General features: G+C 38.9%; 3 protein-coding genes across 4 annotated transcripts; 2 read left to right on the forward strand and 1 right to left on the reverse strand.

Annotated features, from left to right (window-relative positions):
* Positions 1-48: 48 nt before the first annotated feature.
* Positions 49-4,681, reverse strand: cpt2 (carnitine palmitoyltransferase 2). The gene is made up of 5 exons (XM_026924185.3): positions 4,118-4,681; positions 3,726-3,806; positions 3,535-3,641; positions 1,117-2,421; positions 49-625 (listed from the first exon to the last, which is right to left on the reverse strand). The coding sequence occupies exons 1-5, from the start codon at positions 4,294-4,296 to the stop codon at positions 291-293; spliced, it is 2,007 nt and encodes a 668-aa protein (XP_026779986.2). The 5' UTR covers positions 4,297-4,681; the 3' UTR covers positions 49-290.
* Positions 4,682-5,684: 1,003 nt separating this feature from the next.
* porcn (porcupine O-acyltransferase) lies at positions 5,685-14,621 on the forward strand. Of its 2 annotated transcripts, none has more exons than XM_053236178.1 (15): positions 5,685-6,114; positions 7,094-7,242; positions 7,816-8,011; positions 8,251-8,294; positions 8,535-8,716; positions 8,808-8,938; positions 9,226-9,246; positions 9,790-9,804; positions 9,920-10,045; positions 10,164-10,264; positions 10,377-10,453; positions 10,574-10,637; positions 10,849-10,934; positions 12,100-12,210; positions 12,347-14,621. In XM_053236178.1, exons 2-15 carry the CDS (start codon positions 7,107-7,109, stop codon positions 12,446-12,448), a joined length of 1,392 nt encoding a protein of 463 aa, XP_053092153.1. In that variant the 5' UTR covers positions 5,685-6,114; positions 7,094-7,106; the 3' UTR covers positions 12,449-14,621. The 2 variants fall into 2 exon arrangements, with proteins under 2 accessions (XP_053092153.1, XP_053092152.1); XM_053236177.1 differs by having other exon boundaries at positions 5,688-6,114; positions 7,091-7,242.
* Positions 14,622-14,743: 122 nt separating this feature from the next.
* Positions 14,744-16,509, forward strand: spryd4 (SPRY domain containing 4). The gene is made up of 2 exons (XM_026921446.3): positions 14,744-14,956; positions 15,563-16,509. Exons 1-2 carry the CDS (start codon positions 14,815-14,817, stop codon positions 16,102-16,104), a joined length of 684 nt encoding a protein of 227 aa, XP_026777247.2. The 5' UTR covers positions 14,744-14,814; the 3' UTR covers positions 16,105-16,509.
* The last annotated feature ends 66 nt before the right edge of the window (positions 16,510-16,575 follow it).

The raw sequence follows: 16,575 nt of genomic DNA on the forward strand, positions 1-16,575 counted from the left end.
TTGCATGTGTATAGAATGGTGATAATTTTAAATAATGTGAACTTAAAAGACCTTGGGATTCTTTTATAGATTTAAAAAGGGTGTACACTTCCCAAAATGAACAGTGAACATTCATTTGTCCTGTACAACCTTTAATAGATTAGGCAGAAATGAAAGTCCAGAGGATCTGATCTACTCAAACAACTGCAGACAAAGAACTACATGTTGATGAAAACATTACCCTCTGATCACTCTAAAATCAGTCCTTTTGATGATTCCTCAAAACCCATTCTTGTTCTACTGAAGTACACTTAACTGGATTTAATTGGCTTTCCTTCAAGAACAGTAAAAATGTCCTCCAGAGACTTGTGAACACATCTGAGAAATTCATGGACGTTCCTGGCAGGGTAGCTGGAAACGTTGCAACCGATCCAGTCATCATGGACACCGTAGCCCACTCCAAAACCATCTGGGACCACAGGGGCAAAGCCACCCAAACTGACAGCAGGGCTAGTGAGTGTGCTGGTGGACAGGATGTTGTGGTTTATGGCTGCATAAGCTGGGTCCTGGTACAGACTCGGCAAAGGCATCCCTTTAGAATTTGCCAGGTAGCGTAAAGCAAAAAGATGCCGGTCAAATCCTTGTCCTAGTTGGAAAGATAGAAAGGTTACAGAAGATTTAAGATCAGTGGGGGTGTACACTAACACACTGACACAATAATTTTTCCAAACAAATTTAGATCTGATGTAATAGATGACCTGCCTGATATCCTACACATATCAGAAAGTTTCCATGCTTTTGAGATGCCCCCATTTCCCTTAACTTGAATGTGCACATCTACATTACACAACTGGCTATTTGCTGAACAAGAGGAATGGAGCAACAAGGATCAGATTTTTAAATTGGAACACCCTCATATTGTTCTCAATATGACAAAGTATTTCATTGCTCTTGCTTATAAACCACCATTTTTTTCAAGATGCAATGATTTCAAGTTCTACTCAGGATGTCTAAACTTATGTGAACCTGATCTGTCTGTCACTCCTCAAAAGGTCATCTAACAAACCTCACTTGGCTTCAGAGGGCAAGTTGACAAGGACATGTTTAAAAAAAAAACACAGTACTGATGGCACTCACCCATGGCTGCCTCCTTTGTGAGCTGCCCATGATATTTGGAACAGGCATCCAGCAGACCTGTGAGCTGCTCCACACTGTGCTGACCAGGCTGTTGAACAAAGGCTTGGGCACAGCGCTTTGTGTGAACATTGGCAGGCCGGATGGTCTCTGTGCGGCCATGTTTGAAAGCTGCAGTGCTGCAGGACTCGTATGTAGCTACAGTCTGCTCATACTGCCGCAGAAATCCCATCTGGAAAGCCAGCTGTGCAATGGCATCGGGGCTGAGCTTCTTCTTCTTCAGCTGCTCCTTCCCCCCTTGCTTGAACTCCATGGCATCAATAGTAAGCTTTGAGACAGCAGCCTGGAAGTTCTCTTTGGCTTTTCGTATTCCTTGTTCCAGTTCAGGGTTTAGCTTGAATTCCAGCCTCCGGACAGCAGAAGCTGAATCTACAGCAGCAGGTTGGGTGCCAGGACCAATCTGTGGCTTCTCCGTGGTGTCTTTGAAGACTTCATTTTGGAAACGGAGGACAGCCACGCCATCACCCCAAGAATGCTCAAAATTGATGGCTGCTTGTCCATCTTTGGCCAGGATGATACTAAAGGACTTGTCATACCAGCGATTGCAGCCGTCCCCATGAAGCATATTGTGGGAGATGTGAATATGATCACGCATTTCCTCCTCATCAAGACACAGGCAGAACAGAGCATTGTCCACTAAACCTAGAGCCTCACCATTCCCTGCCTGTAGAAGCTTCTCCCTTAATCCAGCCCAGACGTCCCTGTTCTCGCTCGTCAGAACGCCCAGAGGAAAAGCAGGAGCTGGTGTTGGGTCTGCAAGGATGTATTTGAGGTTTGACAGGATTTCTGCAGGTTTCACCAGATTACCATCCCTATCCAGTGCATCAAATATATACATATTTCCTCTTCTCATGACAAGCACATGGCGACCTTTCTGGTCAGTGAAGAGCTCATCCCGATTGGGTTTGGGGATCCGTGTAGAGTTGAAGAGACGGAAGTACTGAGACATATCCAGAGGATAGGCATTCACCATGTAGGCTCCAAACCATGAGATGGAGGAGGGCACCCATCGGATGAACTTCTTAAAGGTATCAGTGTTGCTCTTGGCAGGGTTTAGGTGGAACACCTCTGGTTCAAGGAGACCAGCACGCAGGGTCTTCATAAACCGAACCGCAGAACACACCATGTTAGCAGACCGAATAAGCTGGTTATTGTACTCAGGTTTAGGGTCGGGGTTGAATGACATGAAAGGATTAAAGTTCAAGACCACAGATTCACGGGCAGATAGGTACATGTCAAACCATGGAGCTGGGAAAACAAATGAAAAGTTTTGTTTTTTTGTACACAAGTAGGACATAAGCTTAATCTAATGTGTATTTCACCCTAATGTCAGGTATATACTGTACAGTTTTCGTGTGGCCGATTAGTGCTGCGTTTGGCTTAACTCAGAAGTGGGAAGTTTGTACTAGGAATTGTCTCATTTTCAAGCTACAAAAAAGGGGAAAAAACAGACATCTCCCTGAAAGTGTGCATTTTGTTAGCAACAGGGTAGCAGCTAACATTAGTAATCATGAGTTTATGTATTTACTTTCTCAAAACAGTGAACTGTATGGCCAAGTGTTATAGAGTTAACCAACTAAAGTGTCTATGTTGACTGATCTAGAGTAGTGAAGTGATAGTTTATTTACTGTTGACTTTCTGAGTAGGAATTCCAATTTGAGAGGGTGTTTTCTATGGTTTTTCTTAGCTGAGTTTGGAAATTCCAAATTATGAGCTTTAGTTGACCACAGCATTAGTACCATTGTGATGACAAAGGTCTGGCAGTGTTGGAAATGAAAATCTCAGAGTGTGACTGCTACTATGATGCTGGTCTAAACACCACCAGTAGGAGGATGTAATGGTAACAGTAGTAGTGGTAATGGTGAAACATAAACGAAACATGCTAATGGACAGAAAAATATCCTTATTGTCTTTCTATTGCAAGCCTATTTTCTGCAGGAGCCCAGATCACACTGATGTAAGCAGAACGTAGTAATTTTCTTTTGTTAGAGGATCTATATCGTATAATCTAACATGGAGAACACATTATCACACAGTCTGTTAAAGAAATCAAGATTTTCAAGATTTTATTGGGATCATCTCTTACAGCGTGACAGGTACACAGTGTACAATGTAAAACCAGCGTTACCGAGACAGAAGGACACTGTGAATTATATGTCAAGTGTAATTTGTTTGTAATGCATGTTATTTCAATTATGCTTTCCCTAAACAATTCAAAGCCCAGTTTTCCAAAAGTATTGTAAACTTATCATCTTAACTAGTAGACAGAGTGTTCAATATGATGCTCGCTTAACCTGTTAACAATGATTCTTGTGAATTGTGACTGGGATTTATGAATAAGAGTAGTCTGCACCTTCTTACCTGAAATATAGCTGGTGTGCTTGTTCATTTTGTCCTGAGCCACAAGCTCCTCATGTAACTGCTTGCCAATGCCATTCTGGAATTCATGAGCCAGTTTCTCTGTTTTACTGCACACAGGGAATTCATACATACATACACTGTCCCTTTTATACCTGAGAATATCAATATGATTAGTAGGCTAGAGTACCTACCTGTACTGTTCCTCATTTAACAGGGGTTTCTGAGCTGCCAGATATCTCCGGATTGTGTCCTCCAGCTTGGGAACTGGCAATCTATCAATAATCAATAATATTCTTTTAGAAATAATATCAGATGTGTGTATTTTATTTTAATAAAATATCCTTCAGTGGATCTGTCTGTGTAAATAGGGGACAGTGTTGTTTGGAACACTCCCACCCCAATGAGTTTACATTGTGCTCTTTCACCTAGATTTTTCAAAATGGCCCAGCAGCACTTGACTGTGATAATACATGTACAGGAATCAGCAGACCTGTGATGTGTTCAGCACTGTTACTCTACTCAGCTGAACTGTGGTTAATTAAATGGCTTTATGTGGTGCAATTTTCCATGAAGTTTTACTTACCTCGGTAAACTTTTCTGGTAGTGCATACTCGGAACAATACTTCTGTGCAAATATTCGGATCCTTCATATTTACTGCTGTATGGTCGATGATTTGCAGTTAGCACCGACAATGCAGAAGTAGTCCTCAATGTCAAGGGCTTGAGGGTTGTATTTAGTTGAGAAGAAAGAAGATATGCCATGTCTTTTTAGCTAGCTCGCTAAGTAGCAATGTTTGCAAGACGATATTAGCAGAGAAAACGTACTGCTAGTGGTTACCACTAGACTGTTAGACGGGTGCTAATTTAAAGCAGGTAAGCTTTCAACTGTGAAACGAAACTTGATGGATTGTGCTCTTGAATACACCCCAGTGTCCACACAGACTACCTCCTCATGTAAGGTTATGTATATATGAAGTAATTGGTCACGTGGTAGAAAAAGCGTCCTAACTACTACAGATGTAAGTGTAATTCACTTACTTGAACTCTAACTCTAACTTCAATCTTTCTGGATATAAAACAGATCCCCCCCGACTCTATTTATCCCTCATCCAGCCGTCACTTCCGCAAGCCGCAGTCAAGCCGCGCTGCTGCATCTGATTCGCTCCCCGAGTGCTGAAATAAAAGTCCAAACCAAATCTCTAGCAAAAATGCCCTAAAATGATCTCTGTTACTGAAAGTTTACTTCTAGGTTTGTTCCCGTTTATTCCTCCTATTTTCTGCATGTTATTGTTTGTTTAATGCAATGCCATTTTTTATTTCATAATTTGTGCTATTTCACAATTAAAAAAAACTAATTGCTCTAAATCATGAACAATTTTATCTGCGCCTTCAACAGTCTATAATATACGATGCTCAGTGAATACAGTATATACATTTGTCATTGTTGTGCGACGCGCATTTTTCTACAGTAAAAGTCCCCTAGCATTTAATAGCAAATTACAGTTCTCAGGTAGAAGTATTGTTTTCTACAGTTTCATTTTTTTTTAAATAATAAGCTATTTTAAAAAAATCCACATAGTTGAATTGGAACACAGGGCATAAATAAATACTGAAAATTAATATATAACTCAGGTGTGGCAGAGACAACTGACATCCTTTTGCACCGCACCCTGTATTTTATAGCGGTTTTTTTTTTTTTTTGCAAGATAATTTCAGTAGCATGTCCTTTATACCCTATATTACCACAACCAATTGCTGTTTACTATAGGACTAGGAGGCGATTTATTGTACAGAAATATAGATTTTAACCATATAGATTTTAATATTGTAAGTACAAGACTTTGTCACATACACAGTTATATACAGTATATAACTTACAGTGAAATGGAAATTACAATATTGATATAATACAAGTATTACAATATTTTGTATGATAATGATGATGGTGTGTGTGTGTGTGTGTTACCCTTGTGTACACACTGAATGCTCTATGTTGTCTCTATACAATTCCTTGTACATGTAAATGTAAATAAAATGATTCTGAGTCTGAAGTCCACATCCTTTGGAGTTTTGATTTATACAGTAGTAAAAATTTAATTGGATTAAAAATTATCAATTAAATTTAACAATATTAAAACATTGAAGTGTCAGATCTATTTAATTTTTAGGACAGTGAAAGTGTCACGAATATTGAACACCCATCATCAAGCAAAGTCTCAGAAATGCGACCACACACGCACACACACACACACACACGCGCACACACACACACGTTCACACACAATCACGCACACACACACACACAGACACACACACACATGGGGATGATTGGAGCAGAAGCAGTGGAAGCTTGGAGTCTGTTCTGATTGGTTCAGTGATGAAGAGCTCTGAAGCTGATTGGATGTTGGGTTTCTGAGATTAGGTGATGGTCTGCAGCTCATCCTCAGCTGAGGGCATCAATGGAAATCAGGATAATAGCATCAGGACCAGACGTGTTGACTGGATAATTTACTAAACTAACCGAAACAGGACTGGAATTTCTCCATCACTTCGTCAAACCAAACTGAGCGACAAATCTGGGTACGCAAGAATATAAGAGGTTTTCAGACCGGTGAATGGTGCAGTCCGGGTTCCGTCACAGAGCTGCTAGCGAGGATGCTAACCGTTTAGTTTTCACCTCCCTTTATATCAGACATTACAATACGCTTACTGACTAAGCATTTATACTTAATTTACTGTAATTTAAGGTTATTAATTCAGCAGAGAGTGGTCATTGCAGGCACATGGTGGCTATGCAGAACAGAAGAATTATTTAAAGGAAGCATTGAACATCATTTCCTTCTATAATTGTAGAAGCGTATTACAGTGGTTTTGAATGATGGCTTATACAGTGTATAGTATAGTGTACTGTATATAGTGAACTGTATATAGTGAACTGTATATGGTATATAGTGTACTGTATATAGTGTACTGTATATAGTGTACTGTATATGGTATATAGTGTACTGTATATAGTGTACTGTATATGATATATAGTGTACTGTGGTACTGTGCCCTTTGGAATGCAACCTGTGTGTAGGAGCAAGACTGTGTAAGTAGATATTCTGGTATTATAGAAATGCGTGACGTTCATTCATTCATTCATTCATCTTTAGTAACCACTTTATCCTGGTCAGGGTCACAGGGGAAACACTGGGCATGAAACGGGGACACCCCTGAATGGGATGCCAGTCCATCACAGGGCACCATGTGCACACACATACACACACAATTTAGTATAGCCAATCCACCTACCAGAATGTATTTTTAGAGGAAACCAGAGAAACCAGCATGGAAACGGAGAGAACTTGTGTTTCACACATAGACAGAACCCGAGCTCAGGTTCCAACCAGGGACCCTGAAGCTGTGATGGAGCAACGCGACCCGCTGTTGTGTGGCACGCAGTCATATCTAAATTTTTTGTCCCTCAGCTCACAAAGACTTGGTGCACATGTCTAAAGGCAATGTGGTTTTAGTGATTTTTAGTGATAGCAAACTGATTTAATCTTTCCCACAGCAGCTGAAGGACGGCCATGAGGGCTCTCAGCCGGCAGCAATTCTTTCAGGAGCTTCCTTTGGGCTGCTTGCTTCCGACTGCCCAACAGGGTCTGCTGCAAGTGTGGCAGCTGCTGATCATGTGTTTAGCATGCAGACTGCTGTGGAGAATTGGTAAGATCAAGGATTGAGGTGGGGATGATTTACACAGGCGACAGAGCCTACATCGAGTTGAATCAGGATTTAGTATATAGGGGAATTCTACACCTTTACTACTGTATAATTCAGTTTGTGTGTTATTATGTGGATCTCATAACGCAGATATCATGGAAATGAGATTCATTTATCTTGATGGATCTGTTTCTGTCCTGAGAGTTTAATTTAATTAACCCTGACCGAACGGCCAGATCTTAATCAGTCAGTATTATTTGCTTGTGAGTTTTGGCATCATAATGATTACAAAATAGCTTTTGATTCATTGCATTTATTAACGCTGTACATACACAGCAGATAACAGTTGACCAAAAGAATACATTTACAATTTTGAGATGAATGTATTTCTCTATAAAGCAGTGTGAAACTGGGTTACATCATTATTATCAACAGCAGTAATTATAGTAATGTAAATTACAGTACTTATAGTACTGGCTTATCTGTGTCTGACTTCATCATGGGAACTATCTCTCTCTCTTTCTCTCTCTCTCTCTCTCTGTCTCTCTGTGCGTGTGTCTTCCTCACCACTGACAGGTCACCTGCCCGCATACATAAAGCACCTCAGCACAATTGCATGTGGCTTTTACACCCTCTACCTGTTCTTTGGGCTGCACATGGTGTGGGTTGTGCTGCTCAGTCTTCTCTGCTACCTCATCCTCTTTCTGTGCCGCCACTCCAGCACTCGCGGCCCCTTCCTTTCTATCACAGTCCTCATCTACCTCCTGCTGGGGTGTGTGACATGCAAAATATTTACATGCATCTCTGTTACAGGAAATGTACTTTTTATGATAGCTAAATGATGCTCCTTATTGTAGCCTCTATACATTTTCTTTGGACAACACCATATGTTTGTAGGATGTCTATATATTATATATTTTCTTAAATAATTCTGCATTGACCAGTAATCCACAGCTAGATTTCACCCCTATATCCACACTTTGCCTAGTAGAAATGTACAATCTTTTTCAGGGAGCTGCATATGATGGACACAAACAGCTGGCACAAAATGAGAGGTCAGTTTATAATGCTGAATATATTATTCTCATTTTTAATAGTGCTTTTGTGTGATAGTCACAATTAAAAAGTACATCCTTTAACTTCTTGGAAGTTAGCCTTGAAGCAAACAAAAAAAATCATTTGTGATATTATAGTAATTGATTATGTATTGAATAATGTATTGAGTAATGAATTACATTGGGACTGCTAACTCTACAGAAATAGAAATCTTATTAATGCCTGTCATGTCTACTTAGGTTCCCAGATGGTAGTTGCCATGAAGGCGATCTCTCTTGCCTTTGACTTAGACAAAGGCACAGTGGAAAAAGTCCCCTCTCCAGTGGAGTTTATGGGCTATATTTACTTTGTGGGCACTGTCATATTTGGGCCCTGGATCAGCTTCAGCAGCTACAGGGAGGCAGTAGAAGGCAAAGAGCTTGTGAGTCACTGAATCACTGTAAAAGCCTTTCCCAACAGCTCACAGTCTCTGTATGAATGCAGTCTGTAAAGCTCAAGCCTGTCTTCAACAGAGTGTCTCCTGGTTGGTGAAAGTGGCCAGCAGCTGGATAAAGAGCCAGTTATGCCTGGTGATCTCCAACTGTGTCGCTCCTTACCTCTTTCCCTACTTCATCCCTGTCTTTGGAGACAAATTACTAAAAAAGTGAGTAGATACTGGATCTGCTCATGGTGTGAGCTAACAGAAATAACAAAATGGAATAACTAATTGGAATTGTGTTGGTTTCATATATCATGTCATATGCGTAATCATATTCATACTATAATATATGGTGCAATTTTTCTGTCGAGATCATAAAAGATTATGGAGCAGTAAAAACACAGAGTGGGTTTAGCCATTAAACTGCAGTCACATTTTGTTGCATACGGTTCGTGTGGTGTTTTTCATTTTGATCTTATCTTATCTAATTATAATTACTGCCCTTTCCCCAGTAAGAAGAGGCGAAAGAACAGGTAATCTTTCCTTGTACTACCACATTTACTTTACACTGCATATTTAATTGTGAACACTACAGAATCTGGAAATGCTGGTCTAAATTGCACAAATAGATATGTGAAGGTGAATGGTATGAGAGAATTTTTGTTTCCCGAGAGACTATGCTGTCTACAGCAACACTATACAGGATTTTGGTTAAAATCATTCATGCTTTTCAAAAAAAAAAAGAAATGCATAGATGCCCATGAATTATTAAGATCTCCAGTTCTATATAAAGATATTAAATTGTAAAGGTATAAAAGTTTAACAACTTTTGGAAAGAAACCATATAATCTGTCTCCTGAGGCATAGTTAATGCTTAAATATATACGTAGATTCTGAAATGAATCAAATGTATAATTCTACTTTTTTTACTCTGAATTTCTGTTATGTAACTATGCAGAATTTACAGTACATAGTAAGTCTGTGAGTCTTATGTTTCTTAATGGCAGCTTTTGTTTTAATGTTTTTCCTCATTTCTAATAATTTATCTAATTTCATTTCACTCTACTGCTTCTCAGGGGTTTTGTTGCAAGGTAACAGATTTTTAAGTATGATTCTGATTTGTTTCCTTTCTCTATTTTGACATACGTATCTCAGGTAACCATTGTTTCTCTCATGTCTGTGGTGCCTTCCATTTTTCCTGGTCAGGTGGCTGATGGGATATGAACACAGTATGGGCTTCCATTTTAGTAATTATTTTGTAAGCTATCTGAGCGAAACCACAACCACACTATCAGGTGCAGGCTTCACAGAAGAGAAGGACCATCTCAAGTGGTTTGTACAAACACAACTTACTACCACACAAAATAACACTGCACCCTGGTTTTAACTTAACTGCATCTTGCTGTCTATCTGTGCTAATTAACCACTCTTTGTGTTATTGATTCTGCAGGGACCTTACAATGGCTAACCCACTAAATGTTGAGTTTCCCAGGTCTATGTCAGAGGCTGTTATTTCCTGGAACCTGCCTATGTCTCAGTGGCTCAATATTTGTAAGTTTGTGTTAATTGTTGGTGGAGGATTTTTCAGCTCATGGCATGTCATGTAGTGTGTTTAACTGCAGTTAGAGTTTTAACTTTAATATGATTTTGTCTGTATATTCAGATGTATTCAAGAAGGCCCTCAAATTCGGGACATTTCAGGCCATCCTCATCACTTACACAACCAGCACTTTGCTGCATGTGAGTCTCTGCAGCATCTGTTGGCCATGTCACTATGACAAATCTTCAAAGTGTTCATCTAACATCTAATTTTTCAAATTTTGTGACTTACTTGTTGCTATTTTAATGTAATACCTTCAGGGATTGAGCTTTCACATTGCAGCTGTGTTATTTACCCTCGCCTTCATGACATATATTGAGTATGGTGAGTATCTACAGTAAATTTACCTGTAGTTATATAAGATATTATTGTATTTGTAATTAAAATAAGATCAAATAAACAATTGATTTTAACTAAATGTCCTGTATAGTGTCTGTTGTGTGTGTATATATATATATATATATATATATATATATATATATATATATTAGTGTGGCAGTTGTTCAGTATTTGACCGTCATCGTAATCTTTGCAGAGCTGAGGAAAAGACTGTCCATCATCTTTAATGCATGTGTCCTTTCCAAGAGATGTCCATCAGACTGCAAACACCAAAACAAGAAGGTGGGGCAAAGATTTTACTCACACTTTTTAAATGCTTGTGCTGCAGCTCTTTTCATATTTCTTTTCTAAAGCAAAGCTACAGCTATGTATATGTGTTCTACAGAAACATACAGTATTTAAATAATAAGATTTTAAACAGTGATCAGAATAGAACATATGAAAGATATTTATGACAACTGAGTTAGGGGTTGCGTAGACTAGTCGAATAATACATTCTGTAGTCACCATTGTGGGGAGCTGTTGACTGATATTGATGCAGACAGTGAAGAAAGCAGGGTAAATGTGCTTCATTAGTCTGAAAATATTTCACGCTAAATGAAGCCAGATCTACAATTAACTGCACATGGTGTAAGAGTACACTGGGAAAAGTCATTGTGGAACTTTTATATCACTTTTATGGTTAAATAGAGGTGTATGTGGGACTATTTTTTAAATCCCACTTATGTCCACTGATCCCTTCTTCTTCCCACAGTTATTTTTTTTTGTATCAATCCACAAAAGCTTCTAATGAAATAGAAACAAATAAAAGGTAGTTACTAAAGATGAATCAATGGACAAACAAATTAGTAGATCCGAGTTTACACTGCCATGTTAATCAGTGTGGCCTTTCTTCATATCTGACCACCTTCTGACCATATCTGACCACCTGAGCATGGCATGAAAGTGATTTTTTTTTTGGATCCTATGGGGTCCCCATCCCAATGCACATCTCTAGTTCCATCTTCAATATTCCAAGTGCTAAAGGTTTTAAAATAGTGTAATATGATACACAGATTTATTATCTCACACGTTTGTTGCACTGACCTATTTCTTTTTGTCTCTAACAGTGTAAACTAAAGAAGCACTGAAGCTGATGATGTAATTTGTAGATTTGTAACTGTGGCTAGCAGTTGAAGTGCAGTTTAACACATTATATGCTGCTGTTTATTAGCATTTAACTGCACTAACACAGTATAATAGCCTAAAAATAGCAATACCCTAAATCAGTTTTTGCTTTAAAACTATGGAAAGGATTAGTCATGCCGACTCACTGCAGCGGAGGAGCAATTTTTTTCTTCTCTGACTCAATAATCCTAATTTTTTTTTCATTGTCCTCAACACATGTGTAGCTTCAAATGATTGTACTAATAAGCACATCTGCTATTTTCTCTCCTATTCTCTCTAGGCATTTTGGGTATATTTTATTAATGGAGCATTTAGTGTACTAGCACTGGTGCACCTCACCTACCTGGCATCAGTCTTTGGCTCTAGCGCTGATGATATAGACTCAGATGAGGTAAATGGGCTTTTTTTATTAGCAGAATTTGTAAATATGTTTTTAAATAAAAAAAATATATTTTCAAACACTAATATGATCTATGGAGATACATAGCAAACATGAAATGATCAAACTTTCATAATTTGGTCCACAGGATGGTATGGCCAGTCATACTATTCATAAATGGAGTGAACTGAGCTGGACGAGTCACTGGTTGACCTTTGGCCTCTGGGTTGTATACCGCGTTATTATGTAAACTCAGACTAAGAGATTAGGTGGACAGGGAGCAAATAACAAACCTACAGATGATCTGCAGTGGTGGAAGCCAAGCTCCATATGACTTCACTGTGAATTCCTCATGCACTGGAGTACTAGAGAACAAAACTTCTAACAAATCTGGACATTATCTGATCATCAGTACAACTTGAGTCCGGAGGCTGTGGTACATGAGCACCATATGAGTGTCTCTGTGGCTTCTTTACTCATTTAAAGGCCACATCATTCTTCCAAGAGCAGGCAGCAAGACCTAGAAACTGCTTTCCTTCATTTTATGTGTATGTAATATTACATATTTATATTGTTATAGTATATATAATGCTATGTGATTGGATAATGACAACATGATTTTTAATCAAAGGACACTGTATTGTACATACACTTTTTAAAAGTATTCTCATTTAAACTTTGCATTGACTTTACACAGATGAAGGAATTTAAGGTATTTTTTAAAGCAGTGCTTGGTTAGTTAAACTAAAAAACACTAAAGCCCATTCCCAGATGGACATGGAATCAATCTGGCTGGCTTTGATATTGTTTAGGGTCATTTAGGGTGATTTTTCAAATGCAAAGTAAAAAAAATCAGTGAAGTATTGGTTTGAATTATAGTCCATGGTTTGAATAGCATAAAATACTGGTGCAATAGTGCAAATCTGTTTCAAGTTAAAGGCTAATACCACAAACACAAACATTAAAAGTGCAATAATTCAATAACTGAAACCCGAAGCTCAGCACATATAGTATTTTCTAGACTTACGTGCCAACTGTGTGCAAACGTCAGCTAGACTTTATGACTTATATGAGAATTTTAAAAATCTAGTAGGAATTAGGTTTAGTGTTTAGGGAGAGAGGTCAATCACAAATATCTTACAGCTAACCACAGCACATATCATACTGTGTTTCACACACAAGTTCTGAAGCCTGTATTTGCCAATTTTTAAAGAGTATTGGATTTATTTTTAATATGACCATGAGCCAGTGCAGATTCTAGTTTGTATTTAAGAATAATGTGAAACTACTATGATATTGACCTGTTTACAAGATTTAAATAGATATTTAAATGTGCATTCAGTGTTAAGTTATTGCAGATCTTAATATCTGATTTCTCTCTGTTATTCCTCTGTTCTTCCTCTTGTACTATTTTAGTCTTATGTATTTTAGCACACTCATGTATTAGTATTTTTCATTATTTTTTGTTTGTTTGTTTATTTATTTACATTATTATTGGTATATTCACCAGCGATCAGCTGATTCATATTGAGATGTGCCAAATGGAGCGATCAACTCATTAATATTTAACCATTTTCCCAAGCTGTATGTGTTTTTATAATCTTTGTATGATTTGTCCATCCAGTATTCATGAGCATTCTTATTTATAATCTCCCTTTGGTAATAAACAATAAAGACTTTATATTACATACAAATGTTTTGTGTGTGTGTTTGTTGGAGGAAGAAAAAGCAAAAATATACCAAATGGCTCCATCATCAGGGGTCAGTTTTGGACCACAGGACTGCTGATGGCTGGATAATTTCGGTCAGCTGAGTGTTTCTCAACCCAGCAGTGACACTGAGGTGTTTAAAAACTTCAGCAACACACTCCTGTCCTGTGTGATATACTTCTACCTATACGAGATATACACACTGCCATGTCGGTGTCACTGCTGTGCTGAGAATGATGCACTAGGAAACAGTACCTGGTCATGTAAGGCACAGGTTCCTAACCCTGATCCTGGAGTACTCTCTGTTCTGTACATTTTAGTGTTTTTCTTGCTCTAACACTGACTTCAAGTCAGGAAGTGCTGTTAATTAGCTGATTAATTCAATCAGGAAGCAGAGAAAACTCTAAAGTCTGTAGGCATTTAGCAAGGGATACTCCATCCATGAAGCATAACCAGAGGGTCCATGTTTACATTTTTTTTTTTTAGTTACAGTGGTGAAACTCATAACCCACCATTATGAAAGTTAGTACATTTCTGGGTTCTTCTAGTTATTAGCCATTTTGACTAGACAGTTGAATTAAATGTAATTGAAAAACAATTGCTGATATTCATATTATGTCAACTTGCACCTCAAGTTCTGGAATAGAAAGCTCTGTGGTTAAACAGACGAATATTATTGAATACATTTAAAGAATTTTCATAAAACAAATGGTTTTGGAATTTATTCTCAGTTAAAAGGGACCCTGTCTGCAAAAAAAATGTCCCTCATGTATGAATGTGAGGCAAAGCGACCGAAGCTTTGTTTTTGTACCGCGTGTAGTACTCGGACTGACCGGTAGGTGGCAGCAGCGCGTAACACTGTTCCTGTGACTCGGCTGGGGAAGTGTGAAGGAGAAGCTCATGGGCCATGTGGAACAAGATGGCGTTGTCATCGCGTTTGGTTTTGTGCAGTCGCTTTGGCCGAACCGCAGGCGCTGTCCTGCTCATTAATAAACAACCGACAGTCCCGCTTACCTGCAGATGTTATGTTGCCGCTAGCCACCAAAATCGTGAGTACAATAAATGTTGTCTGTCATGATTTGTAAACAAATAAGTACACATAGAGGTCACTAGTTAGCAATACAGCCATCTGATCATAAACGATCACTGGGTCATTTTTTAATAAGTATTTTTTCATTTTTCGTTTTCTCTGCCGTCAGCTTCACAAAAAGACATGCTTGTCTGGATAAAAAGTGTTGAAATTGACGTCTCTTTTAAATAAACAGAGATAATATCTGTAAGTGTGACAGACAGCATATCAGACTGACCTAAGAGGAGATCTGTCATTCCAAACAAATGCCCGTGCAGTCACTTCATGCTGAAGGTCAAGCGAAGTGAGGCACAACTCAGTGCTTTTGACCTTTGGCTCATGCAGTGGATGACAGTGCATTTAGCCTGGTGTCCACACCACACTTATTTAAAACTGTACCACAAATGTACCACAATGGTTTAATTGATAAGGCCTGTGTGAAATTACTACAAACCTCAAAATGAATAACATGATATATCTGCATGGTAGATTTATTTTATACTTCAGATTTTTCCTCTGCCAGACTGCGTAGTGTGAAGCTGAACTTGTCTGTCTGTCCCTGTTTCTTTCTATCCATCTGAGTCAGAGCTGCAGTTCAAACTGGATGAGCGTACGGCTCACAGCAGTCTCGATCTCTTCAAGAAAGACACAGGTGTGATTTATCGAATGCTGGGCCTAGACCCGAGCCATGTCCAGGATTCCCCTCTGCGTTTTCGGGACTGGGCCGTCGTGTTTGCCGACAGCCATGTTGACTCGGGACGTCACTACTGGGAAGTCACGGTTAAAAAGTCACAGGAGTTTCGCATTGGTGTTGCAGAAGCGGCGATGCCTCGTGATGAGTGCATTGGCACAAACTCGTCCTCGTGGGTCTTCGCCTACATGCACAGTAAGTGGTACGCCATGACCACCAACAAGCAGGTGCCCGTGTTGCTGGTGGGGAAGCCGGATCGATTGGGACTGCTTGTAGACTTTGAGGCTGGCAAGCTCAGTTTAGTAGATCCCCAGATTGAAAAGGTAGTGCACTCGATAAAGACTCATTTTCCCTCGCCGATCTGTCCAGCTTTTGCACTGTGGGATGGTGAAATACTCACACACTCTGGGTTGGAGGTGCCATCAGGGCTTAATTAGAGTTCACACATGCCTCCTTCAACCTTTTTTTGGATCAACATAGCAATAAGCAGTCTGTGTACCAAGTGAAAAGCAGTACCTCATGTCCCTGGAATATTCAGAGTTAACTCAGAGACTAAGCAGAATGTTTAGCCAGATCTCCAAATAAACCTTGCTGGGATAAAAATGCTGATGAGTAATAGGACTGATTGTGGCTATAAATGAAACATTATTTGACACATTAATACATGTAACATGTATCAATGTTTATGTGCTGTTATATGATGGGTTCAACAAAACTCTTACATCTTCTACTGATTCCAGGAGATAAATGTATGGCATGTACATACCATCTCTCTATTCATGCTATTTCTCTGTGTGCATTTTCATGATATGTGTTCAATAAAAGAGACTGTGTAGCAGTGAGCTATCTTTATTTTATATTTCATTTGCTCTACTTTAAAAATACTTTTATTACATTAGTCACTCAAG

This window comes from Pangasianodon hypophthalmus, chromosome 8, assembly GCF_027358585.1.
Source record: "Pangasianodon hypophthalmus isolate fPanHyp1 chromosome 8, fPanHyp1.pri, whole genome shotgun sequence".
In the NCBI taxonomy this organism is placed as follows: domain Eukaryota; kingdom Metazoa; phylum Chordata; class Actinopteri; order Siluriformes; family Pangasiidae; genus Pangasianodon; species Pangasianodon hypophthalmus.

Bases quoted from the DNA above. Each gene is read 5' to 3' on its own strand.
- spryd4 (XM_026921446.3), top strand. From the start codon at position 14,815: ATGTGGAACAAGATGGCGTTGTCATCGCGTTTGGTTTTGTGCAGTCGC. The intron at 14,957-15,562 runs GTGAGTACAATA...CATCTGAGTCAG, and splicing joins TGCCGCTAGCCACCAAAATC to AGCTGCAGTTCAAACTGGAT.
- porcn (XM_053236178.1), top strand. From the start codon at position 7,107: ATGAGGGCTCTCAGCCGGCAGCAATTCTTTCAGGAGCTTCCTTTGGGC. The intron at 10,046-10,163 runs GTTTGTACAAAC...TTGATTCTGCAG, and splicing joins GAGAAGGACCATCTCAAGTG to GGACCTTACAATGGCTAACC. The intron at 10,454-10,573 runs GTGAGTCTCTGC...TAATACCTTCAG, and splicing joins CAACCAGCACTTTGCTGCAT to GGATTGAGCTTTCACATTGC.
- cpt2 (XM_026924185.3), bottom strand. From the start codon at position 4,296: ATGGCATATCTTCTTTCTTCTCAACTAAATACAACCCTCAAGCCCTTG. The intron at 3,642-3,725 runs GTAGGTACTCTA...CCCTGTGTGCAG, and splicing joins TTAAATGAGGAACAGTACAG to TAAAACAGAGAAACTGGCTC. The intron at 626-1,116 runs GTGAGTGCCATC...CTTTCCAACTAG, and splicing joins CACAAAGGAGGCAGCCATGG to GACAAGGATTTGACCGGCAT.